This window comes from Melanotaenia boesemani, chromosome 21, assembly GCF_017639745.1.
Source record: "Melanotaenia boesemani isolate fMelBoe1 chromosome 21, fMelBoe1.pri, whole genome shotgun sequence".
Lineage (NCBI taxonomy): Eukaryota > Metazoa > Chordata > Actinopteri > Atheriniformes > Melanotaeniidae > Melanotaenia > Melanotaenia boesemani.
Genome location: NC_055702.1, coordinates 1,890,350 through 1,916,723, shown reverse-complemented (window position 1 = coordinate 1,916,723; position 26,374 = coordinate 1,890,350). Strand labels below are relative to the sequence as shown.

The 26,374-nt window shown below is 45.0% G+C and overlaps 1 protein-coding gene across 3 annotated transcripts; it reads right to left on the bottom strand.

Annotated features, from left to right (window-relative positions):
- On the bottom strand, positions 1–24,568 carry LOC121632248 (wings apart-like protein homolog). 3 transcript variants are annotated; one of them, XM_041973535.1, is made up of 20 exons: positions 24,257–24,568; positions 23,062–23,561; positions 17,476–18,235; positions 16,991–17,358; positions 14,934–15,058; positions 11,091–11,186; positions 10,824–10,994; positions 10,483–10,619; positions 9,564–9,675; positions 9,194–9,439; positions 8,949–9,060; positions 8,768–8,865; positions 7,364–7,440; positions 4,541–4,677; positions 4,347–4,462; positions 3,514–3,687; positions 3,222–3,435; positions 3,055–3,143; positions 2,010–2,105; positions 1–1,568 (listed from the first exon to the last, which is right to left on the bottom strand). In XM_041973535.1, exons 2-20 carry the CDS (start codon positions 23,537–23,539, stop codon positions 1,503–1,505), a joined length of 3,672 nt encoding a protein of 1,223 aa, XP_041829469.1. In that variant the 5' UTR covers positions 23,540–23,561; positions 24,257–24,568; the 3' UTR covers positions 1–1,502. The 3 variants fall into 3 exon arrangements, with proteins under 3 accessions (XP_041829469.1, XP_041829468.1, XP_041829470.1); XM_041973536.1 differs by lacking the exon at positions 1–1,568 and adding an exon at positions 1,717–1,926 and having other exon boundaries at positions 1,975–2,105; XM_041973534.1 differs by having other exon boundaries at positions 3,222–3,687.
- Positions 24,569–26,374: the final 1,806 nt, after the last annotated feature.

Sequence of the window (26,374 nt, the reverse complement as noted above, 5' to 3'; positions counted from 1 at the left end):
TTACTGAAAGTAGCAATTTTTATTATTTTTAAATTATGTACAAGTAACCAAAGACACACGTCTGCAAATCGGTACAAAGATCAAGTTTTCCTGCAGTTGGCTTGTTAAGAAGCTCGCCGCCTGTCCAAACAAAAACAAACTTCTGGGAGAAAAAGGCTTTAGAAAATGAAAAATAGAGTCAGATTCAAAAAAGTAGAGTCTACGTCTAAATTTAAATTTAACCCGCCCCCCAACTTACAGCCTCAGCCCCCCACCCCTCCCATTAACCCACATTACTCTCCTCCTACAGAGGAAATTCATCTATTTACAGGAACTATGTACAAAAGCTCTTCCAATCATTCCCGCAGACGTCTGTGAATAAAGCTCTTGTAAACTTTGTAAAGGTGTGTGTGTGTGTGTGTGTGTGTGACCAGAGGAACAACGATAACACGAGCTAACTCTAAGCTTTAACATTGAGGACATCTTCATAGAACGTGTTCAGACTTGGGAAAATTAAAATTAAAATATGACTTTAAGAAGGAAACTGGAAAACTGAAGGAACAAATAAAACATTTAAAGCTTTAAACGCTTTTTCTCAGATAAAGGTCTAAAATGATTTTTAAAAACTCGGCTCTGAAGATGGATGTGGAAACAACTGATGCTGACGGATGTCTTTAAAATAACGGCGAAGTTGTTGTGAGCTGGAACTTCTGAACGAGTCACAACCAGACAACGTTCATCTGCTCGTCGGTTGTCAGAAACATGACGGATTTAACTCTGGTACCAATATACAGCCTCGTTACCATGGAAACTCAGACTGGTAACAGCTGATAAACCTCACTAATGTCCACGTCTTACATTCACCTCCTGGGACTGTTGAAATCAGAAGAGTCAGAGGAACAAAGTGTGGACGTCGGTGAGGCTCTGGGTTCTGGCCTGAAGGGCTCGGTCCCACCGACATGCCAAGCTTTGATGGAGGGACCTGGGTTGTGGTTCTGTGTGCAGAACGACTGAACTTCCAGAGCAACGTGACAACGGATTAAAACTCTGATTCTGCAGTCGCTGGATAGAAACAGCTAATGGAGCTAACAGTCCAGGGCCTGCCTCTGGGCTCCTGGCCCCGAAAAGATCAATAACACGTCTCCTAGCAGAACCGAGGCCACAGCAGCAGACAGCCAGAGTCCGGTTGAGCTCGGCTCGCCGCGAGCTTTGGTGACGGGCTGGAGGGAAATTCAGGCTTCGCTTCAATCTGCCACCAATCGAACCACCGGACCGGTTTTATCAGAGAGGAGCCGCAAAACAAAAAATTTAATAAATTAACTGTGGATGGAGTCAAGACTTAAACACGAAATACTGACGCGGATTTTAACTTCAGTCAAAGTCTAAGAAGCAAATCTAAAAGGTTCCGAATCCACCGATGGAGAAAAAACTGTGGAACTGGAGGAAGAGGAGGATGTGGGGATGAAGATGTGTGTGCATGTGTGTGTGTGTGTGTGTGTGTGTGTGTGTGTGACAGGATCTCTCTAGCAGTGCTCCAAGTAGTCGATGATCCGGGAGATGGACTTCTGTCCCGTGGTGCCGACGTCACACTGCAGACAGAAAGAAGAAGATCAGCTTCATCAATGAGCTCCAACCTGAGCAGCTTCTTCTCATCAATCATTTTTAACTCTTTGTGTCATAGATTCAACAAGGTGGTGGAAGCTCAGGTAGGCTGTGGTGGTTAAACCAGGCAGCAACTTGAAGCGTTGATCCAAGGCGGGATGGATCCACGTTTCCTGGTCTGGGCCCCTGGAGACCAGACTGTGTTGCATGTGGCCCCCTGAACTAAAATGTAAATGTACACCTCTGGTATTAACATTAATCTACAGGTGGAAGAATGAAGCACTGAGCTGGACTAACAGCAAGATGGAACAAAGTACTGAGAAGCTTCATTTCTGAAAATCCCAACTTTAGTTTGAAAACTTGAAGAGAAATTTAGATCTCTTAAAAAGAAGCCGTTCTTTAGGCTGCGGAGAAAAGCCGCGACTCACCGTGAGGTTCATGAAGTTCAGGAACTTTTTCAGCATTTCTGTCATGATGGAGAAATCTCCTTTTGGCAGGTTTTCTCTCACAGTCGTCACATTCAGCTGGAGGAAAGAAACACGACAGGATGAACCACACAGCTGACACCTCAACATGGGTCTGGACCAAGCTATTCCAGGACCAGGCCAAGACCAGGACCAGGCCAGGACCAGGCCGAGACCTGACAAGGACCTAGTCAAGACCAGGCCAGACAGAAAGAAAAAATATTACCCTGTGGCTACAGATGAGACTATTGTCTCATATAGTCTCTGTTTCTAACTGTGTGCCTTAAAGGTACAGTGTAGAAAAATGACTGACATTCAAAGATGGGTATAGCACAGTTTTAAATGTACGGTGGCCATCACTGGCCAAACTTCTTCCAGACATCAACATGTTTTCATGTGTGAGTGGATCCAGCAGCCTCAGGTGCAGCGACACCTGCATTACAGGTAACTGCTCCAGCTACAGTCTTTTTCTATGGTCCCTTAAAGTTACTTATCCCAAACACACACAGAGTTGTTTGTCCCTTCAGAGACACCGTAGTAAAAATGGAGGCAGCTGCCATGTATGTGGACCCACAGCAACTACCTATAAATGCTTCACTCTAAGACAATAAAACCTCATTCTTTTAGTAAAGAGATCAGATAATATAAAGTTTTAATAATATATTAAATTGTTCTGTCAGAGTTTTTATTTTATTACACACTGCACCTTTAAACACTAAATCAGGTGTCTCACTTTAACCCTCAGAGGGTCTGACGTCTCCTAGCAACATAGTAGTAATAGTGATGTTTTTATGATGAAATGTGGTAAATAATGCTGTTGTCATGGATCATAGTGGATTTACGGGATAGAAATGCCTTTAGATCAGCTGAAGGGTAGCTATCCATCACAGGTTACCCCACAGAGCTACACACCCCCGCTCCGGAGACTCTGATGATGGTAGAAGTGACCTTGGGGAGATCTAGCAGAGTTTTAGGGGTTAAACTACTGACACATGTGTGCGAGACTCACCGGGCTTCCCTGACAGAGGCAGCCCAGCAGCAGTGCCGTGTAGGAGGCCACGATGCTGTCCTCCATGTGCTTCCCTGCATGCTGCAGAGCTGAAAACAAACATTCTGTTTAGTTCCTGAACTTCACAAACGTTCAAGTCAGGAATAAAAACCAGAACCAGGAGGTACCTTTGTTTAGGTCCAGCTCATCATCCTCCTCGTCTTTCTCCTTCTTCTTGCCGTCGTCCTGTTTGTTGGCGTCGTCCTTGGCGACCCACTGGATCTCCCCGCCCGTCTCCTGCCACTCCCCACTCTGGTCCAGCGTGGCCTTCGGAGCCTCCTTGATGAGGTCGTCGGTCTGCGCTTCAGCCAGGACGGCGGCCCGCTCCCGCTGGAGGAACAGCTGAGGAGGAGGAGTTTTTGTTAGGAAAAAATATTTGCTTGAGTGACAGTTATCCCGACATGATGATGGAGGCTGCACCTGAACGAGAGCAGCGATGGCGCTCAGCGGGCCGGTGCGGGGGGCGTCCTGGTGCGGCGGGTTGAGCAGGACGGTGGAGTCGCAGGGACCCTGACCTCCCTCCATCTCCATCTCCATCAGGAAGTATCTGTTCCTGGCGCTGTACTCCACCAGGTTGATGAGCAGACCCAGACCCTGAACGCAACAACAACACTTAGTTACTGACACCTTCCAGCAGGAAGCTCAGGCTGTTGTCGTCCTGTTTTCTAAACTTAGAGCTCAGAAAAAACTTTAAGTAAATTAAAGATGTCATAATCTTAATTAAAATAGTAGCTATAATTTAGCTTCTTAATATTTAAGTCCAAGAGGATGTATTTAAAAGGAAGCAGCAGGTATGTGAATAATCGGGGACACTAGATATTCTGAAAGCGTAGCAGACGGATTGTGGTCGGAACCATCGGCTCAGAGGCCTCGTTTCTGATGAAGAGGACTTGTGATCATAGAAGCTGCTGTTCAATCTTCATGGAGCCGATTAGATACGACTAAGTTCAGTTTGAAGAGGTTTAAAATGCCCCACGGTTTACCTTCATTAGTGAAAGCACATCTTATGGCCCATTATGCTCGACAGACGGACATGCAGACACGTTCCTGTCTCCTGCATCGTTTACGTGAGTACTTTGGTCTTTTTTCGGAGTCTCGCAGAAACGTCGCTTGATGCAGCAAAGAGAGCAATACCACCGGAAACCACGGAGACAGTGCTGAGCAGGAAAGCTGACATGCGACCAGCGAAAGGAACAAACCAGAGAAGAAGAGCAACAGGAAGAAGAAACAGAAGAAGAGTGTGTGACACGTACCAGCACTCTGACGTCGAACCTCTGCTCCTGAGGAAGATATTGAGGGACTTTGAGGACACAGTTCAGAGCCGTCACTATCAAATCCTCCTGCTCTCCGGTCTTTGTGCTGCCCCACTCTGCACACACACAGTCAGTCATCATAAGCTGAATCTGGAAGAAGCAGCTGCAGTAAACTCTGTTTATCGTGTTCTCACCGTTGTCGTGCGTCAGGTTGAGCAGGACGCCGATGATGGCCCTCATGCAGTTCTCTACTGCTTTCCCCACCACGGCCCCGTCTGAGTTCACCTCCCGGTTGTAACGTTGGATCATCTGCTCGCACCTCCTCAGAGCCCTGAAAGGAGAAAGTTCCCAAACTTTAACTCCGCTCAGGGAGGAGGAAACACCCAGACTTAAACACGGTGTTGTCTGAACGTGACCAGCTCAGGCTTCAGGGAAAGATCCAGGCCGGCTGCAGCAGGTCAGCAGTCTCGTGGAAATAACCAAATTAAATCTTAATGTCAGACGTTAATGAAGACAGAGCAGAAACATCCGGATGTAGGACAGAAAAAAAAGCATCAGAAGGAAATGAAACGATCTTTAGAGGATGAAACCAAATCACAGGAATCGTCTTCTTGGCTTTATTCCAGCCATAGAGGAGCATTATTTTTCTTCTTTTCACACACACATAGAACTTTCTGCTCACTGGTTGATCTTTGGCTGCTCCTGATTGGACGTTACCGTCAATCTAAGCTCTCTGATTGGTGGAAAGTCTGACAGGAAGTGGCTTCTCTTCCATCATCCATTTTTTATGATGAAAAGTGATAAATAATAGGGGTGTTGAATTTAATCGTTTCTACGACGTATCGTGACGTGGACGATTCTGCATCGATGCAGCAACAGCTCGGCAGATCCAAGGCTTCACTAAGAAAAACTGTAAAACTAAACAAACAGAAAATAAACCAGTATCTAGTCTTAAGGAAACTGCCTAACATTACACATGAAAACGTATAAAAACCGATAAGTTAGCTTAAGGCTAACGTCTATGAAAAATACCATTGGCAAGCTAGCAGTTAGCATGCACAAACAGACTAAAGGGATTTAAACAATGTCCATCAACAAATGTTTACCTCACCAATATTCTCTGTGTTCAATTATAAATAGAGTAGAATACTTGACTATGGAAAGACTGAAGGGACAAAACACACTGCTACACTGCATGAAATTTTGATTCTTGAATTTTCCGGCAATGAATACGATGTTTGTCAACATATAAACTACATTTAGTGGCTGGATTGTAAACTTCCTGGACGGGATAGAAATGTCTGGAAAGGATAAACGACCCCACAGAGCTACCGCTTGATCAAGATGAGCCAGTTTCTTCTGCATCTTCTTCACATTTCACCTCATCAAACTCCTCTCTGCACGTTGAGCTCCAGCTGAGTCTGATGTGGTCGTCCAGACGCAGAGGAAGGTCACCAACGAGCCAAAGGAGGTTTTGTGTGTGTAACAGGGCAGTTTGGAGCTTTATTAGATTAGAGCTGCAGACAGCTGAAACACAGGCAGCGTGTGGCGACGAGGACGGAAACAAAACAAGTCCGGAGGAAACGGCAGAAAGAGGACAAGATGACAACAACACAGAGTTAATGGTGGGTGTGTGCGCACGAGGCAGAGCTCGGTCACTCTGCAGCCCACCCGGAGTTTAGGGGGTTAATCGAGTTAACCGACGGGCAGCTGAAGGCTCAGACTGAAGCCTGTGTTTCACACTGAAACAGCAGCTCTTTGTCAACTCTTTCAGCCTCATCTTCCTCCCCCGTACACCCCCCACCTGAAGAGGGCGAAGGTCCAGTCACAGGAAGGACAGGGGAGGCGGAACCAGAAGGTAAAGCAGTTGGACTGATCGTCCTGCAGAGGGACGTCCATGTCCATTTACATCATCAGTAACCGGTTCTGCTCATCGCTGTGAAATGAGAATTGTTATTCCTCCAGTTCTGCCTGAATCGTTCCGTCCTGTCGATAAAGTTTTTTTTTAAACAGATAATGCGGAGGAGAGAAACCTGGAGTTGTTCCCCCGGAAACAGAAAACATCTGCTCTTTATCTTCCATAACGACTGTTGGTCTTCCCGGATAAAAGTCAGTGTCTGTTGGTCTCGTTCTTCTCCACCCAGTTCGATGCAGGTGGAGCCGGGTCCTGGTTCTGGTTCTGGTTCTGCCTGAGATTTTTCTTCCCTGATAAAAGGCCGTTTTTCCTCCTTTGCTTCTTGCAGCTCAGGACGGAGGACTGGATCGAAGTCCAGGTTTCCTTTAACTAGGCTGTTATTATGAATCAGCTGGAACTGATTCTGTTAAGTTTCCTGAGACGTCATTACGAAGTGGTTCTACACAAACAAAGCTGAACGGAAAAATACAGAAATACTACCGACCAGCCAGGTTACAGCTTTATAACACTAACACCTGTAAAGGTGAGTAGCTGCAGGGCCAGGCCGTGATCAGGTGTGGTCTACATGAGGAGAATAAGTATAATACTAATGTAAAATATAATAAACTAAAATAAAAAATAAATAAACCTTATCTGCATGTTGATAAAGAGATTTTCCGAACCAGAACCTGTGTGATTATGAATCTTTAAACCTTTAAACAGGTAAACGGGTCCTAGGAGCATCCTCCAGTCCTTCAACTCGTTAGTTTCTGATTTCACCCGATTTTATTAAAAAAAATAAAAACGCTGCCAAATGAGTCTGATAAACTCAGGTAATCAGTCGAGCGATTTTCACCTGAGGACGAGAGAAGTAAATGATGAGTGGACTGGACTCGTACCCGTAGATCCTTCCTGCCTGACGGGGAGAGTGCGGTCGTGTCTCTGACACTGTGGACTCTCTCTTTCTGCTGATGTTTGCCCGCCAGCGAGGCCAGAGTTCAAAGGTCACAGCCAGGAAATGAAACAACAAACCCCGATAATAGCGTGCATTATAACCATGAGGAATATTTAAAAAGACGCAGACGTCCTTCCTGGACGCAGACATGGAGCGAGCGTTACTCACTTTGCAGAGGAGATGATCAGAGACGAGTCCTTGTAGGCGATCAAGTAGCTCTGGTTCTCCGGGTTGTGGACCGTCACCTGCAGCAGACAGACAGCGAAGCTTCATCTACGTTTATATTTACATTTTATTACGGAGGAAAACGACTGGAGACGAGATGATGTGGGTTCAAATCTGCAGCGATCGTCTTTTCTTCAAATTAAACATTTAATCAGTCGTTTTAACCCTTAAAACTCTGCTAGTGTGTAGCTCTGTGGGGTAAATGTGATGAATATTTAACCCTTTAGCTGATCTACAGAAGGTTTCTAGGACTTTTCTATCCCGTCCAGGAGGTTTACAATCCAGCCACTAAATGTAGTTTTATTCAGAGACTCTATCTGGTAAATCCACAATGATCCATGATAACAGCATTATTTATCACATTTCACCATAAAAACATCACCATCACTACTATGTTGCTAAGAGACCTCTATTTAGACCTGGACATGATGATGAAGCCACTTCCTGTCAGACTTTCCACCAATCAGAGAGCTTAGATTGACGGTAACGTCCAATCAGGAGCAGCCAAAGATCAACCAGTGAGCAGAAAGTTCTATGTGTGTGTGTGTGTGAAAAGAAGAAAATGATGCTGAAGTTTTATAGCCAGAAAGCCGAGCCTGGCTTTTAATTAAATACATTTATAATGAAACTCTCTTCATGAGCCATTTACTCGTTCCATTTTTTTATTCTTATCATTACCTTTACGTCTGTTTTTAACTTTTTATTTACGTACTTCTTATTTAAAAACACATTTATTTAGATTTCGCTCTTCTGTTTTTATGCTTTTCTAACTTTTTTTTTTACATATAATTTTACTACTTGCTGCTCCTATTCTAGCCTATTTATTTATTATTTTAATTTAATGCTATTCATTTGTTATTTATATATTTATTTATTTGCTTGTTTTTTCCATGTGTTCCATATGTTTATTCCAGTTTTGAGGTTTATTTGACCTTTGCTGTGAGCTTTATCCATATGTGTGTGTGTGAGAGATAATTAATGATTAAGTGTGTGATTTTAATTCAGTGAGTTTTATAGTTGGGTAGGTGAAGGACTATTTTTCATTTTAATTTGAAATTAATTTGATATTTAACTGTTATCTTTTTGTGCTGCTCTTTGTATGAAAAGTGCTATATAAATAAAATGTCATTGACTGATTGATAATCTGACTACTGACGCTGTCCTGAACAAATAATGTCTGGATGTTGACTGGAAAAAGAAGCGCTCGGCTTTACATGTAACTATATATTTAAAAGAAAAAAGGGCGTTTTAAGGGTTAAAAGAGGAAACTGGTTTTCACTCAGCCCACATCAGCTGATCTCCGTGTCCCAGATGTCCCCACAACCATGGCTGATGTGATGTGCTTACACTCTCCAGCACCCGTAAACACCTCTCTGCTCCCCACAGCGACGACACCAGCTTCTCCTCCTCGTCTTCCTGGTTCAGGTTGTCCACACACTCTTTCACTGTGGAGACAGAAACAGAAGGCGAGTCAGAAAACCTGTTTTTCTTTCCATTCGTCTGGAACAGAATATTCTTTATGTTCAACCTTTGTCCACTATGTGGTCCAAGCCTCCCAGCAGCCGCAGCTCCTCCTTGAACCAGTCTCCGGCTCGCTTTGAGGTCAGAGACAGCAGCGTCTCCATGGCTAAATGCCCCGTCTGCAGGACGACAGGAAAAACAACGTAAACCCCACAAAGACCTGCATCAGCTGCAGAGCTGCACCGGGAAGCTGCTGGAAGCGCCCAGACAGACGTGGACGGCGTGCGCGTGCAGCTGAAACCACATCCGTACCGTGATGTTCTGCAGGTCCAGATGCTTGTTGTGCACGGTGTCGCACAGCTTCCGGATCTTCTCCTTTATTTTGGCCAGCTCTCTGGCGCTGAACTGGGTGCTGGAATCCATCCCTGCCCCACCTCCTTGATCCTGGTCCAACTCAAGGAGGCGGATCATCAGGTCCAGACAAGATCGGTCCAGATCCATGTTCAGCCGGTCTCGGCTCAGGATGTACATCAGAGATGCCGTGCACAGAGCCAAGTTCTGCAGAGACGAGAGAGAACGGAGTCAGACCTGATGAAAAGTTTACCCCTCCTGAATCTGCCGGTTCCTCAGAACCTGCACATCTACACACAACAGGAAGGAACACGAGTGTGGTGGTGGTTACCGGGTGCTGTGGGGCGTCGTTGAGGGTTTTGAAGACCTGAGCCACCTTCCCTCTGGCCCTAAGGTGCATCCTGAAGCTGGGCATGGCACAGCGGGTTGCCAGGCTGATCACACTGGAGAAACAACCACAGTCACATGATCACAAACACGCCAACTGTTTTCTCACAGAGCTTCATCTCAGACCAGAAATCCACCCTGTGTCAGTAACAGTTTTTATCTTGGTCTCAGAGACGCATCTAACATTTCCAGGTCTAGGTGTCGGACTTTTCCCTGAATGTCTGTCTGTGTGATCAGTCTTCATTTCCTCCTTACCCCGGCTCAGAGAATCACACTGACATAAAAAGCTGATGAAAACAATAAGACATTCAATGCTACACAGCGCTAGTAAAACCTACATCTGTTTCTGGCAACGCATCAGGCTGCATAGATCCTACAGCTGGGTCCCGCATAGATCCTACAGCTGGTTTGCATATAGATCCTACAGCTGGTTTGCATATAGATCCTACAGCTGGTTTGCATATAGATCCTACAGCTGGTTCCTGCATAGATCCTACAGCTGGTTTGCATATAGATCCTACAGCTGGTTCCTGCATAGATCCTACAGCTGGTTTGCATATAGATCCTACATCTCCTCCATGCAGCTGGCCCTTTCCTACAGGCCATCCGTCCATCTCTGACCCCTCAATAAAGTGCTCTATAACGAAGTAATAATAATAAATAAAAAGTATAGATACATGATAAAACACAAGAATAGAATTTGGAAAAAATAAAACTAGTTTGATAAGAAGTCTTGATAAACACATTCCTGAACCTCATTCTTGTTAACAATAATGTAAATAATCATGCTGGAAAATATGCAACTTCATCAAAAAGTGCACCAGTGCAACCACCGCAGAGCTAGTCTGGAGCCGTTTTCTTACCTAAGGCATCGTGTGTTGAGCGGTTGTCCAGTCTTCAGACCGGTAGCTAGGTACTCAAAGTCATCAGTGAACTCCTGGTTTTCTCCAAACTCCACCACATCGTTGAAATGCTTCACGTGCTGGACCACCGTATACAGCTGGGAAGAAAGAATGCTTACATGCATGACTGGAACTGGACAGTAAAGAATGAGCATCAGGTGGTGAGGTGTTACACTGATGTTAGCGACATTTCCACAGCATACATTTCCACACACACCACAGCAGCTGTGGGAAGTTACCCCCCTTCTATGGACCAACATCTTTAACAAACAGCTCCAGCAGAGAGGAAAGGCTTTGTTTACCTCCTTGTGTTCTTTGTGACACTTGAGTGCAGTGACAGTGTCCTGGCAGGGATCTGTCGGGACCTTGACACACTTTGTGACTTTAGGAGGCGGAGGCGGAGCCTTGAAAACGCCATCGTCCTTCTGGGAGTCAGACGGCTCCTTATTGGAGCCTCCAGCTGTGACTGAGGCCTGGAAAGATGGAGGGAAGTAGTTGTGAGATGGATGCATGTGCAACCTGACGTTAGAGCATCTGACGGGTACCAAGGACTGTTTGTGAAGGCTTACAGGTGTTGCATGAGACCGTGAGAAGAAAGGTGGAGGAGGCTCCTCTTCACTCTCCACAGTCCAGTGTCTGGCGTTGTACACGGCTTTGGTGGGAGACTGTAAAATGAACACACACACAGATAAAACATGGATGTCTGAACATGTTTAACTGATATTTTTCATTTTGCAGCCTCCCTGTAGCTGGATGTCCACTTTCTCTAGAACGTAACGGCATCAGTCAGACAGCCGTGTCTGGATCTCACTTACACGTCCAAGCTCAAATATTACAAACGTGATGCTGATGCAAACCATCATCATCATCAGCAGTGCCTTCATCACGATCCATGATGAAGGCAAACATCTGGCAGTTTCTTCTTCCTTCGTGCGGTTGCTCTGCTCCTCACCGTTTCCTCTTTTCCTCCCGGCTCTGACAGGTCGCTGCTTCCGCTGGTTCAGAACCAGAAGGAGTTTCCAGTATCTGATTGGGTGATTCTGGTGTCGGTTAATGGGCTGCATCAGCGCGTTTCATGGGTCAGCGGTCATGAAACTAAGTTATGTGCTGATTATTTGGATGAATGAATTACTCAGGCACGGGGACCACTGTGAAAGGGGGTGTTTAAAGATTTGAGCAGGCTGAGCTACTGAGTTTCATGGACCAATCAGATGGATTAATAAGCCGTGCTGGCCTATTACTTCACTGCATTTCTGCAGAATCTCTCAGCAGACGATGGTCCCAGAAAGTAAAACGTGTGTTCAGTTAAAGAAACTTCTGTTACAATCCTGCAGCTTCATGTAAACAAGATGAAGAGGAGACATGCTGAGGTTAGCGAGGGGGGGGGGGCAGGATAACTAGATGCACATGAAGCTGATGAGAGGCCGCTGGCGCTGATCAAATAGCAGGACACAACTAAAACAAACACACACACACACACACACCACCCTCATCCTTGGCTCGTCCCCCGTCCTCTTTGCCAAACCTGTGGATGGCGGCTGCCGGGACATTCATGATGGAAACAAAAGATGGAGAGAGGGAGGCGCTGGATGGAGAAAGAAGACAGACAGAGTTGGCTGAGGGACGTAGAAGTGAGGTGGAGGGGACGGGGGGGTGGGTGGGTCTCACCGCAGGGTTAATAAGCAGAGACAAAAGAGGAGTTTGAGGATGAGCTGGAACATCAACACAGCAAATTAAATCCAGCCACAGTGACGGGACTGACACACACCCCCACCCCCACCCACCTGCTGCTCAGCAGCATGGTGCAGATGAGGATGATGGAGGAAGGTGGGCAACAGTAACATACACACACACACACACTGAAACAGCAGAACAGACTGGAGGATCTGGTCCAGGGCCCGGGGGCCAAAACTGGCCCACCAGAGGGTCCAGTCTGGCTGCAGGGTGGATTTGGTAAACATGAAAACAACGCAGAAGAAAAAAAACTGTAGTTTTATAAACAGTAACTCCTCATTTCTTATGCGAGCGAACTGGTTCGTTGTTCTCCATCTTTCTGAAGTCACGGACGAGACTTCAGCTTGTATGATGAGGGGAGTGTGTGGTACAAATGTACACGTATGCACATTTAAAATAACTTCTAAATATTTAAAGGTTCCTCTGATCATCGTGTGAAATACTGGATTTTCATTTCCAGATTGTTTACTTCAATTGTTAAGTGCAAAAAATAAATGATTTAAAGGCAGCGTATTGCAAACTTATTTAAAAAGTACCTCTATATGAAGAAAAGTTCAGAAACCAATGAGCTGCAGCAGTTAAACATCCCCTGTAAATCTCTACGTAAAATATTAGAATTAAATTAAATCTCTGAAGTCTAAGATGAAAATTTGTGGATTTATTAGCTATAAGGTAACAAGTCAGCAGGATGAATATACGCCGTGTGGAGCAGATCATATCTGAGCCATCTTTTCTCTCTTCACTCCCGAAACAGACAAAAAGCAGGATTATAATCCCACGTGATGTAATGACCTCAAACATCAACATTTCCTCTAAAAATTCCTGTTATGAGTAAACATGAAACCTGATCAGTAACGAGGTAAAGACTTGTTTAGTCTCTGGGAAAGTAATTCAATGACTTTTTAAATCTTCAAACAAAAGGAAACACAGGGAAAAAAAACACTTTTGCCTTTAAACTTTCCCCGAGACGAGCGCAGAGGAGTTTTTACCCGGGAGTTTCCGTGAGGAGACGACGCCGGTGGTGAAAGCTGCACAAACCGGCTGAGCTCCAGTCAGTCCTGCACCTGAACCCAGGTGCAACCATAGGAGCATGAGGGGGTGGATCTTCCCTCTCACCATACTCCCTGCTCTGCGACACACACCAACACACTCAGGACTGAGTCAGACTGGACGTAGGAGGACAGCCTCGTCCCTGCAGCTACATCCAGACCAAAGGCCTCCAACCTGATGGATGTTTTTCTCTGAGGGGTCCAGAGTCAAACATCACAGTTTTACATTAATTATGTTTCAGAAATCATCAAGTTTTAGACCAGGGGTGTCCAAACTCAGTCCTCCATAACAAACAACAACAACAATGGATTAAATTTATGTTGTACTTAATTACTTTACACTGGATCCCTTATTCATTCATACCTGGTGATAACAGCTACACCATCACCACCCTGCCTCAGGAAAACTCAGTTAAAGACGGTATGTTAAAGACAACGAGACCAAATAAATAAAGGAGAACAAAAGACGATGTACGTGGGTAAAACACTGAACCACATAAATAGATGGTATAATAAATAAATAGGAAAGTAAATAATTCAATATAAATCTATAAAATAATGATGAAATAAACCATACAAAATAAAATAGACTAAAACAAAATGAAAAATAAAACCAGTTAAAAGCAAAGCTAAAAGGCCTTGATCCTCTTTACAGCAACATTAAGAGTCCTGCAGCTCCGAGGTTCTCTGGTAGGATGTTCCCCAGAGGAGGACGGCAGTGGTGGACAAGGCCTCGTCCTGGGTTTCAGCTCGGGCTCTCAGAACAAATTAAAGGCCGGTAACAGAGGACCCCAAGTTTCTAATCTAAAAGCAGACAGACAAGAAGGTTCAAGACCATCAAGTCCTACGAACCAGTCTGAAACACACAGAGAGCCGATGCAGCCATTTTAGAACGGGTGTAACGTTTTCCACCCGTTAGGAAAATACAGATGAGAAAACCTGACGGATACTTTCTCTGTTCCAGCATCACAGACTGGACGTGAGGTTTTCTACTGTAGCAGAAAGCGTGTAAATGGTCCGTGTTTATGTAGCGCTTTACATCATACTTCACATTCACCCATTCACACACACATTCACACACTGATGGCGGAAGCTGCCATGCAAGGCGCTCAACCTCGACCCATCAGGAGCAGTTAGGGGTTCGGTGTCTTGCCCAAGGACACCTCGACATGAACCTGACTCTGCCGAGGATCGAACCAGCAACCCTCGAGTTACAAGACGACCGCTCTACCTACCTACCGCTGAGCCACGCCGCCCCTATTTAGTTCCAGATCACACATTTACACAGTTAATCCGGATTATTCTTGATAACAATCACACCAGGGTACGTCTGTACTCTGGAGTATCTGTAACCTGCAAACATTTACAGAAGATTCACCAACATCTAAAATCTTCTGAGCTTATTTTCTGTTTTTTTACTCAACAGGTGGAACTCACACCTCAGTCCGTTTCCTGGTCCTACAAAGCATCAGTTCACCAGCAACTTGTGAGTAAAATGAAATCTCATGAAAGAACAACACCCTGCTTCTTCCCCCACATGGTGACAGCAGATCAAGGTGTGTGTTGGTGAATGAACACAGTTGCCTCCGAGCAGTCACGTGACTGTGTGAAGGTTATGTTGTGTCTGACCTTCTTATGTGCACTAAAGATCCTGCGGAAGGTATCCGGGTTCTTGTCAGCCGGTTTGCCCAGCGGGGGCCTCCTGGGACCGCTGGCCACCACCCTGAGGTCGTCTTCAGAGAAGTCCAGGACATCTGCAGGAAAAAAGAAACACACACGGTCAACAAGATGTTCAGACAGTCGGGATGAGTGAAACCTTCACAATGACTGCATCTACGACAACCCGAGGATGTTTCCATGCACGCGCACGCGCACACACACACACACACACACACACACAGAGCAACAGGAAATGTCATCCATCTTTGCTGGAACCAGACGCAGCTTTTAAAAGACTGCGACATGTCGAGGTTTCATCCGAGGCAGAGTCTGACACATCTGCTTCTACTCATCAAACCAGTGAAAACACACCTTCCTACTAAGCAAGTTGCAAACATCATCAGTACGTCACAGATTGGGTTTGACTCTTAATGATTCCTGCAGCAGAGCATTCGGCAGCGTGTACACGAGTCAACGAACAGCCTGAGTCAGAGTCTGACCACTTCCATCTACCTCTACATGACATAAAGCTTTATTTATAACGCCACCAGCAACATCATGCAGAGCAGCTCATGCAACCCCCCCCCCCACACGCTCTGACGGACATCCGTCTTGTTCCACTTCCTGATTCTCGTCTCCTCGGGTGTTTCAGGAGCAGGTCTGACATCCACCTGGTTGCTATGGTGCTTCACCTGCAGCGGTTTAACCACCTGGGTCAGTTCATGACTCGCCATCAGCCTGGGCCTCATGAATCCTCGTAAATTTGCTCTGAAGTTGTACTTAAGGGTTTGTTTACTGGAAATCTTCAAGATTTAACGTGTTCGTACATCACGAAGCTGTTCGTACCGTAAGACCACATTCAGCTGGATCGGAGTCTCAGCAGACTCGGACATTTATGGAGAGTTGTTCTTCCTACTGAGGAGGGAGCGGATCGGATGTGTTCAGCTTCTTATACCGATGGTTTTAGGAAGACCAGAAACAGAATTAAATCTGCCTGGACTCCAACTTGTTCCTGAATGAATGAAAAATAGTTTGTTTTTTCCCCTGAAGGAAATTATAACATTTTAAATAAATTAACTACATACAGGGCGATTAACCAATAAAATCGATAAAACTAATTTTCTGTTTCTGTTGATTTATGAAAATCTGGATTTTTCTCGCATTTATATGCACCCCACATGTTCTCCCTGGGTTTCCAGTTAGCAGGACTCAGGCCTCCCTCTGCACCACGGCGATGTACAGAGAAGTGAGCCGTCACTCACGCCTGGAGCTGCAAACAACCGCGGTGAGGAACGCTGCAGAACTTACGTCCAAACACCCTCGTTTAGAGACGACCTACATCAGGGGACTTATTTCCACAGCGGATCCCGTATGATCAGGATCCAGATAAAGAGATCACGGATGCAGCGGTGCTGCTTCTCTATGCAGGACATGAAGCCGTTCCTACGGTGGAAACGTTACCATGTTGTTTACTCTGCTGTCATTCATATAAATAAATAAAACAAACACATCTGCAAAAAAAAAATCTTTTAAAATTGGAAATTGGATTTGGTTTGAAAAATATCTGAGATTTTTTCAAACAGGTGGACAGCTCATTTGTCAGGACACCGAGTTCGAATCCCACAGGGGACACCTTCCAGTCGGGTCCTTCAGCAAGACCGTTGACGCTACTGCCTAAACACCTTCAGGAGAAAAGAAGCTGCTAAACGGCTGTAGAAAAGAAAAGAATTTTATTTTGAGGCCGTATCGCCCAAACACTCAGATGTTCATCAGCGTTCTCCTGAATGTTCGTAGGATTTGTTCCTACAAGACAAAGATTATCATGAATGCCACAATGTTCGCAAAAAGTTTGTAAGCAGGACTTAGGAGCACATTTTAGAAGGTCGATGAATGAGGATCAAAGCTCTTAAAGATCCGGATCAGTACTGATCACAGAATAAAACTCTGATCCCAACAGCTTGGTGGGTGGTAGTGTGGGTTGATAGGGTTGGTGAAGAGTGAGTGTGTGTGTGTGGGTGTGTGTTCACCTCCTTGTATTCTGCTCTCCAGTCTCACAGAGTTCTTCTTGCTCTCCTTGACTGTTGGCCTTTCTCGGTTTTCCAGCATCTCAAATGAATCCAGGAAATCATCCTCCGGCGTTTCCTCCGTGGTAACCGCTGTGGTTACCTTGGAGATGGACGTCTTCTTGGCCCTCCTCCTTTCTTTGCAGCCGCTGTTGTCGTCTTCAGCACCATCGCTGTCGCTCATGTCATCGAAGCCGAAGTATTTGATTTTGTAACTGGACCGGCCGTCTGTGCTGTCGGTACTGTTCTCGTCCATGTGAGAGTCTGCGTCTTCGAAGCCGAAGAGGTTCTGCTTACTGTCCTTCTTGGACTTGGTTTGGGTCTGCCGAAACCTGTACAGAGAACAGGTCAAGGAAATCAGATGTTTCCACGGAGCAAAAACTGTCCACAAGTCTTCAATACATAACAAAAATAAAAGACAAAGAAAATTAAATAAGTGAAATTCCTACCTTGAGTTTTGCGCTTCGGGTTTCTTCCGTTGCCATCCCGACTCTCCCAGCTGTGCTGTACTGGTAGAACTGGTGCTGCCGCTGCTGCCACTCACCGGCGCTGCATCAGTAGTAAAGTCGTCCACCGCCCGGTCCGGGATGGTGACGTTGCACATTGACATGGAGGACGGCTGCAGCACCGTGTAGTCCCTCGCCCTGCCCCGACTACCTCCACCTCCTTGTTTTGCTATCATTTTGCTATTGTTGCCGTCGGTTGTGGATTTGGGAAGATCTGAGCCAAAAACGGCGCTGGTAAAACCGCTGGAGTCCGAGGCTTTGCCAGAAACCTGTTTGTTGGGCCTCCTGTATGTCCGACAGTTAGAGTTTCTTTCAAGTGATAATGAGCTGGAAGTCTGGGAGAAATATGACGTCTCAACAAGGTCAGATGTCCCCACCAGGTTGTCGCTCTCACTGAGGCTTTGAAGCCGTGGAGGGGAGGGGGGCTTCTCGTGCCGGGTCTGCACCGGGTCCAGGCTTCCCGCACCGATGCCGGTTGAGGCCCAAGAGAGCGTAGTGGCAGGATTACGAGGTTCCTGTGTGGGCGAAGGTGGGCGGAGACCCATAATAACATCCCAGGAGTCATAGGTGGATTCTGCCTTGGACCCAGTCTTCAGGGTGGTGGTCTGGGCGAGCGGCTTCCTGTCACTCTCAGCAGCGTTTTGGTACCATGAGTAGCTGTGCTGGTTCTCCAACGATGACGACAAGCTCTGCTTGGACTTTCCTGAGAAGGAAAAGGGAATGGGAGTCAGTTCCAACACGGCAAAAACGGCCTGAATCTTTGAATCAAGCTTAGAAAATTCAAACCAACTGAATTAATTTAAGAAATGCAGGAGGTGACGTCCAGATGACCCAAGCATGCCACTTACAACCTGGTTACAACCTGGACTTAAAGACAGGTCTGGCCACCACAGAGTCCAGACCTTCATACTGTTCCGGACAACACTGTAAGCACTGGTCCAACGCTCCCGTTACCAATACAAGACACATCATTTGTTCTTAATACCACTTATTCCAGATCAAGGTTGCAGTACAAGATGTTGGAGAAACATTTATGGAAATCTGGATGGAAATGAATTTTCTAACACTGCATAAGCTTAAATGATGCTGCAGAGAATGCATCCCATAATCAAGGTGAAAGGTTTGGTTGATTATTGTAGTATTTGAATCCCTAACCAAGTGAACCCCAACAGGAGAACGTTCCAGGGGATTCTGGCTCATTTTTGAGGGGACTCTGCCTCCATGTTTAACTGTGTAGCTCGTTCTACTGAAGCTTCATCCTTACCAGTTCTATCTGGTTGTAAAGAGACTGCTCAGGCTTTCCAACCCTGCAGAATACAACAGCAGCTAGGGTTATTAACGGGGAGCAATAATCCACCAATCATTCATTTCCTTACTTGTACACGTTTTTTTCAACCTCCTGTTAATTTTTTGTGAGCTTGTTTTGGCTTCACGTTTTCACTGACTGTTCAGCTGCTCGGTCACCTTCAACAATGTGCTGCAGAAGTAAATTTGACCCAATTCAAGCCTTTAATCACACTAACAGTTCTGTCTTGTTATGAAAATGTGTGAGCTGCAGCCCTGGAAGAGAAACACACGGCCTGTTTGAAGCATACTTACAGGTGAGGAACCAGCTGCAGCTACACATTGTTTCCACATATTCATAAGTTTTAATTAAAACATTAACAGTTCAGATGGTTGGCTATGTGGACATCAACATAGTGTAAAATGAAACACCACCAGGGGCTCAACAACATCTTTTTATTATTACTTCATGTTAAAAAGCACCTTTACACACTGAAAACAGGTTACCAGCAGACCTGCAGAGCATCTCGAGCAGCTGTTAATCAGTTTCCTCATGACAAACATCCTGATGACACACAAATGATTCAAACAGTCAACAGAAAGCTCCCCTTTGGTTTTAAAATCCTGTAATATGCTGCTGTTACAGTAAAATCCGCTGATGGGTGACACTTGGTTAGCAGACCGGCCCGTGTGGGGGGAATCCATCACACTGCTCATGATCACACAACAGCAGTTTAAAGCATCTGGTGATGTAATCGTTTTGTTCCACTCACGTTTTCCTTCCAAAAGGCAAATAAAAGAGTGTCAGAGTGTGAAGACGTGACTGCTCAGAAACAGAGATGACGGCGTGGGCGCTGCTCTCTGAAACAGATAGGCCTTCATGTCAGACTGTGTCCCAGCAGGAGTGGGAGGCACAACGCAGACAATATTCTAGCTTTACCACATCCATCTAGGGCTGGTAAGGCTGATCTTAGAGGACAAGAACTCCAGTTTTCCAGCCCTAAACTTCCTGCTTCCTTCCAGAAGAAATTAAGCTGGAACATCTCAACAGTGCTGAGATGCAGTCGTCTAAATAGGGCTGGGAGATAAATCCATTTAACTCCTATTTTCTGTTTATTAAGATTTATTTCTGTGAAAATCTGAACCCCCGCCCCCCCTTTTAATATGCACCACAAATGCTCTCCATGGGCTGGCATAGTTAGCACTGGGCCCAGCCTCCCCCCGCCCACCTCCCAGAGAGAGACAAAGAAGTGAATGCATATTTAATACTAACATAAACCCAGCAGCTAGCAAAGAGGAGCTCCGTGTAGATGCTAACAGAAAAACGGCTCCATGTAGATGCTAACAGAAAGGCTAACAGCTCAATGTAGATGCTAACGGGGCGGCTAACGGCTCCATGTAGACACTAGCGGAAAGGCTAACGGCTCCATGTAGATGCTAATGGAAAGGCTAACGGCTCCATGTAGATGCTAACGGGACGGCTAACGGCTCCATGTAGACACAAGCGGAAAGGCTAACGGCTCCATGTAGATGCTAACGGAAAGGCTAACGGCTCCATGTAGATGCTAACGGGACGGCTAACGGCTCCATGTAAATGCTAACGGAAAGGCTAACAGCTCCATGTAGATGCTAACGGAAAGGCTAACGGCTCCATGTAGATGCTAACGGAAAGGCTAACGGCTCCATGTAGATGCTAACGGAAAGGCTAACGGCTCCATGTAGATGCTAACGGAAAGGCTAACGGCTCCATGTAAATGCTAATGGAAAGGCTAACGGCTCCATGTAGATGCTAACGGAAAGGCTAACGGCTCCATGTAGATGCTAACAGAAAGGCTAACAGCTCAATGTAGATGCTAACGGAAAGGCTAACGGCTCCATGTAGATGCTAACGGAAAGGCTAACGGCTCCATGTAGATGCTAACAGAAAGGCTAACGGCTCCATGTAAATGCTAACGGAAAGGCTAACGGCTCCATGTAGATGCTAACGGAAAGGCTAACGGCTCCATGTAGATGCTAACGGAAAGGCTAACGGCTCCATGTAGATGCTAACAAAAAGGCTAACGGCTCCATGTAAATGCTAACGGAAAGGCTAACGGCTCCATGTAAATGCTAATGGAAAGGCTAATGGCTCCATGTAGATGCTAACAGAAAGGCTAACGGCTCCATGTAGATGCTAACGGAAAGGCTAATGGCTCCATGTAGATGCTAACAAAAAGGCTAACGGCTCAATGTAGATGCTAACGGAAAGGCTAACGGCTCCATGTAGATGCTAACGGAAAGGCTAACAGCTCCATGTAAATGCTAACGGAAAGGCTAACGGCTCCAGGTAGAGGCTAACGGAAAGGCTAACGGCTCCATGTAGATGCTAACGGAAAGGCTAACGGCTCCATGTAAATGCTAACGGAAAGGCTAACGGCTCCATGTAAATGCTAACGGAAAGGCTAACGGCTCCATGTAGATGCTAACGGAACGGCTAACGGCTCCATGTAAATGCTAACGGAAAGGCTAACGGCTCCATGTAGATGCTAACGGAAAGGCTAACGGCTCCATGTAGATGCTAACGGAAAGGCTAACGGCTCCATGTAAATGCTAACGGAAAGGCTAACGGCTCCATGTAAATGCTAACGGAAAGGCTAACGGCTCCATGTAAATGCTAACGGAAAGGCTAACGGCTCCATGTAGATGCTAACGGAACGGCTAACGGCTCCATGTAAATGCTAACGGAAAGGCTAACGGCTCCATGTAGATGCTAACGGAAAGGCTAACGGCTCCATGTAGATGCTAACGGAAAGGCTAATGGTTCCATGTAGATGCTAATGGCTGGAGCATAGGAGAACATGGATCGAGCGGTAAGGTGGTGAAATGGGAGGAACAATGAAAATGTGGATGCAGAAGAACTCTTACCTAAAAAAAAACCTATTTTGGTTGCAAGGGAGATAAGACGTTACAAACACAGAAACTCTGCAAGACACACCAGAGACGTGTGGAGACCACCAGGGGAAACACGCCAAATCTCTGCTGCCACCAACAGTACAAGGAGCTTTAGACGAATCCAGTAGATGTTTTGTGTGTTGCGCCGCCATTACTGCGAGGACTAATTACCTGGTATCTGTCAACATGGACAGCAGCATGGACATCAAGACAGAAGACCTCAGACAGTGGTCCACCGGTTCTGATGAGGGTAAATTATCTGGAGGTCTCAAAATTATCCTGCTTTTCATATTAGTCAGACATCAGTATATCGATGTATGCTCTGATTAATCCGACAGAAGCTGATTGTGATAACTGCCGATCCACACTGGAATATAAAACGTAATCTTGTTAGAATAATTCACCACAAGTTGCTAAAGAAATAACTTCAAACGAAGGCGGTTAATGGTCTTTGTCATCTCTAGTTTTAGGCTGCTGGAAACACAGCTGCATGCGATCAGTTTGTGTTGCTGACTGAATGATTCTTATTAAAATCTAGCATTGGATAAAAACGCTTTTAACGTTATTACAGCGAGAGCTTTAAAGTTCAACAGACGTCCACGCACGAGTTTTTGAGTGGAGCTCTAGATAAGAACTGTAGGGGCCAGTTATTGCTTTTGTCACTTGGTTTGTATTATCTCGCCAGGTGGCGGTGAAGAGGCGCAGCAGGTGTATTAAACTGCAGCCACAGGTGATGCGATCTAATTAGCTTGGGTGAGACACAGTTTACTTTTGTAGTGACTACGCCATTTAGCTACTCAGCTGGTAGGGGAGAGGCCACCGTCCATGTTGGGTGAAGTTCCCGTTTATTTTCAATTATCTTTTATGTGCTATCACTTTTTTGTTATTTGCACCTTTCATTTTGATTAGAAATGTGACCTGTCATCAGAGTAACACATAACAGATAACTGAAAATAAACAGGAACTTCACGTTGCTATTTACATACGTAAGGGAGCAGAAACGGTCTTTAGCAGGAGCTGGTTGGTGGGGATTTTGTTTTCATATTTACAGTCAACATGCTGTCATAGTGTCATTCTAGCTTCCCCCCAGGAAGTGGAACATCCCTGAGCTGAAGCGCTCATGGGGACGATGCGAGTTCCTGGCAGGTGGCCAGCAGAAATCATTGGAAAGCTACAGTGCTGACATTGCCAGGCTTGAAGTTTTCCTACATCCCATCTACAGCTAAGAGTGGACTCACCAACACCTACAGCTGGAGTGTCAAATGATTCCTGCTTGATGTTGACTTATCTTACTCAGACCTGTCCATGCCTTACCTGTACTTGCACTGCTGTTGATGAACCAGGCCGTGTCCTCCATCACTTTGGGCTGGCTCCTGTCACCAGGCAGCCATGATGCTCCTGAGCTGGACGCAGCAGTTCCTCCCAGGAAGCTGGACCTGCTCCCTGCATCCAGAGAGACGCCTGGTCTCTCTGCTTGTGGAGGCTCTGCCGAAGCTGGTTTGGCAGGTGATGACTTGCTGCCACTCCGGGATGACACCGGTTTAGACTCCTCATCGCTGTCAAACCCAAACGGGTCTTCCAAGCCGTCTCCAGAGGGGCGGGGCCTCTTGTAAACCTCCAGGACTGAGTCATTCTTGGGGGCGCCACTGCGCTTGGCGCCTACCTTGGCTTTGTAGGTGGTGTCTCCCCATTTGGTGCTGAGGGTGCCTCTCTTTGAAGACAGAACTTCATCAAACTTGGATGTGCCCTCTCCTCCCTTGCGGCTGTAGGTTTTACCAAATCTGGATGTCATTGTTGCATCTGGATCATGTTCTCTAAAAGATATGGGAACAGAAAGAACATTGCATTTTTAGGAGGCTGATCAGGTGAACATAATAATGAGATGTTCTTCCACCGTTTTGTGGTGCAAATCAACAGTTTTACTTCTTTAACAGAGGCTAACTTAGAGATATACAACCTCTAAAATAAATTATATATAAACAAGAATCCTGTTAAATAAGTTCAAATGTATATTTAATCTATATTAAACTGCAAGGTCCGTCACGTAATTCCTACACAAGTAGTTATGGAAGGATTAACTTGAGTAAAGATAACAGCTTTAATTTTTCTCAGCCAGCTGGTTTCACAAAACATGGCTAACTTTAGCTTGTCTGGGTGCTAACGGTGCTAACTTACGGCTCTCCGCTTTGATGACATTCACACTCACAACATTACATGCTGATGGAGCCGAGACAACCAAGACTATGGGTGTTTGTAGTGCAATGGAGAGATGCCTGGTATTTATTTCAAATTACTGCTACTGTTAGCTGAAGATTAGCCGTTAGCATTAGCAAATGCAAAAAGAAAAAACTCAACAGAGCCAGGAGCGTCACACTAACCTGCTAGCATAATGCTAATAGCTAACAATAACTACAAACAGACATCCTCTTGTCCCACAACCAAAACAGTCACACACAGGCCCGATTCTATTTCACAACCAACAATAATTAATATCGGGATTTCCACTTACTTGGTGAGATAAAGGGCCGATCCGCACTAAACACACTCCTGAGCCAAAACGGCCGTTAAACTCGCATAGGACCACCGGGCCTGCTTCCCTGCTTCAAGCTGTACAGTATAAACAAGGCCGAGCAGACGCCTTTTACGGTTAATCAGCACATTTAGAACTAAACAAGGACAATGGAGGATCCAGGCTGTGCAGAAAAGACACGATTTATAAGCACATCTGATGAAATCGACTCTCTATTGCAGTGCAAACCGCACTCAATTGTCTCCTCCGGGTTGGAACGAAGGCTTCCATTGGACTCCACAGCTGCATCAAGTTAACCATAGACAACAGGACAGGACCGGAAGTGAGAGATATACCTCATAAATAAAAGCCTGAACAAATATACAAGAGGAAAAATTTGCTAATGAAGGTTTAATTGAAGTACTTTCATTCAAAAGAAGTTAAAAACAGTTCATTTAATTGCACACCCTTAATCTACATGCTATTCAGTGACTAAATTGTACAGTATTGTCGTTAAATTATTGTCTACGTGTTTATCTGTCTAATTTTATTTTTAAAATCAACCAAAGGTGATAATGTGTAAGAAATTGAACTTCACAAAATCTATTCATTAATCTTCGTCTTACGAATGCGGCATTCAGGTTCTCCCATCAAACTCGATTATTTGACCATTTACAATTTTAAGAGCATGTAAATGCGGCATTATACATTCTGTAGCTCGTTAGAGGACAGAGAATAACAGGAGGGCCACGAAGTAAACGTGTAAAATAAAATCAGGAACAAATATTAAAGAAAGAATAGAATGGATTAGAATTTTATTTGAATTCAAAATAATGAGAGCAACTAGCATGCTGTACAAATAGTTTATTAATTATCTATTCTTGTCCCTTGTTGGGCTTTAACATGAACAATATATCAGAACACTAAAGGTAAATGATTGACATGGTACATGGTACAACACGCACAGTAATATACAAGTATTCAGACTATACAACAAATTTACACAGTACTCAAAAATACATACTACAAAACCCGTAGTACATATCATAAACCATTACACATCTACAAACAAAATGCTCTTTAACACATGAAGAATGAATGGGAGCAGCTTTGTTTTTCTGTAAGCATTCAACCGCTGTTGTAAACTATTTCATATTATGTATTAGCTTGATTTAATTTGGCAACGTGTTCCAGAGTTGACTGCCTAAATAAAGAAAGCAGTCTGTCCAAATGTGCATTTATGATGCAGGGTTTTACACCTTCACCGTGCCCCTGGTGACTCCGGTACCCTCGTGTGTTCCCTGGAAAGAGGTTCTGGGGCTAGATTATGGAATTAAGTAAATCTGACCTTTTACGGACATGATAGTAACGCCAGCAAATGGGCTTTTTATCCATTATTTCCAGGACCTGGTTGCAGATGGCGATGCTTGAGTCTAAACAGTCATATGATAGGAGATGTGTAAAAAAATCATCACATGCATAAACATCAGGGCTGAATGAGTAGAAATTTAATTTATAATGAGTTTAAAGCAGCTGAGGTTCATTTTACAACATTTGATACTTTTGAATTTGTTTATCAAATTTAAGTTGTCAGTCTAGTAATGTGAAATAAGTAATAAATACAATTCTAATAAATAAATATATATATATATATTTCAAGTTTATTGAATCAACAACAAAGTAATGAAGTTGGATTCATATGTAAGTGCTTTTGATCGGCTTCAGCCTAAATACAGTCTACGAGTGTGTGTTGCGCGCCTGGACTCAGTGGTTGTGTGCGCCAGCTTTAATTGAGGCTCACCACGTGTGTCCTGTGTCTAGACAAAGCTCTGAATGGTGCAAACTGAAGCTCAGAATCAGATCTGAATGCTTCTACTTAAAACAGCCGTTCATCAAACAGCAGGAGGCCATGAATCTGTTTCAGGACTGCTGCTAGTTTTAACCCCAACGGTGACACATACAAACATCTCTTCTATGACGTCTTCATGGGAGTTTATTTCTATTTATTGTTATTAGTCTTTCTTCATATTACTTATGTATGTATTTATATATTATTTATGCCAGTATTTATTCTTTATCCGTCCTTCCAGCAGGACGTGGGTGGGTGGGAAGCAGGAG

Excerpts from the sequence above, each read along its gene's own strand:
- LOC121632248 (XM_041973534.1), bottom strand. The coding sequence starts at position 23,539 with ATGACATCCAGATTTGGTAAAACCTACAGCCGCAAGGGAGGAGAGGGC. Across the intron at positions 4,678-7,363 it reads CTGATCATCTCCTCTGCAAA|GGCTCTGAGGAGGTGCGAGC; the intron begins GTGAGTAACGCT and ends TTCTCCTTTCAG. Across the intron at positions 3,688-4,346 it reads GGTTCGACGTCAGAGTGCTG|GGTCTGGGTCTGCTCATCAA; the intron begins GTACGTGTCACA and ends TGTTGCGTTCAG.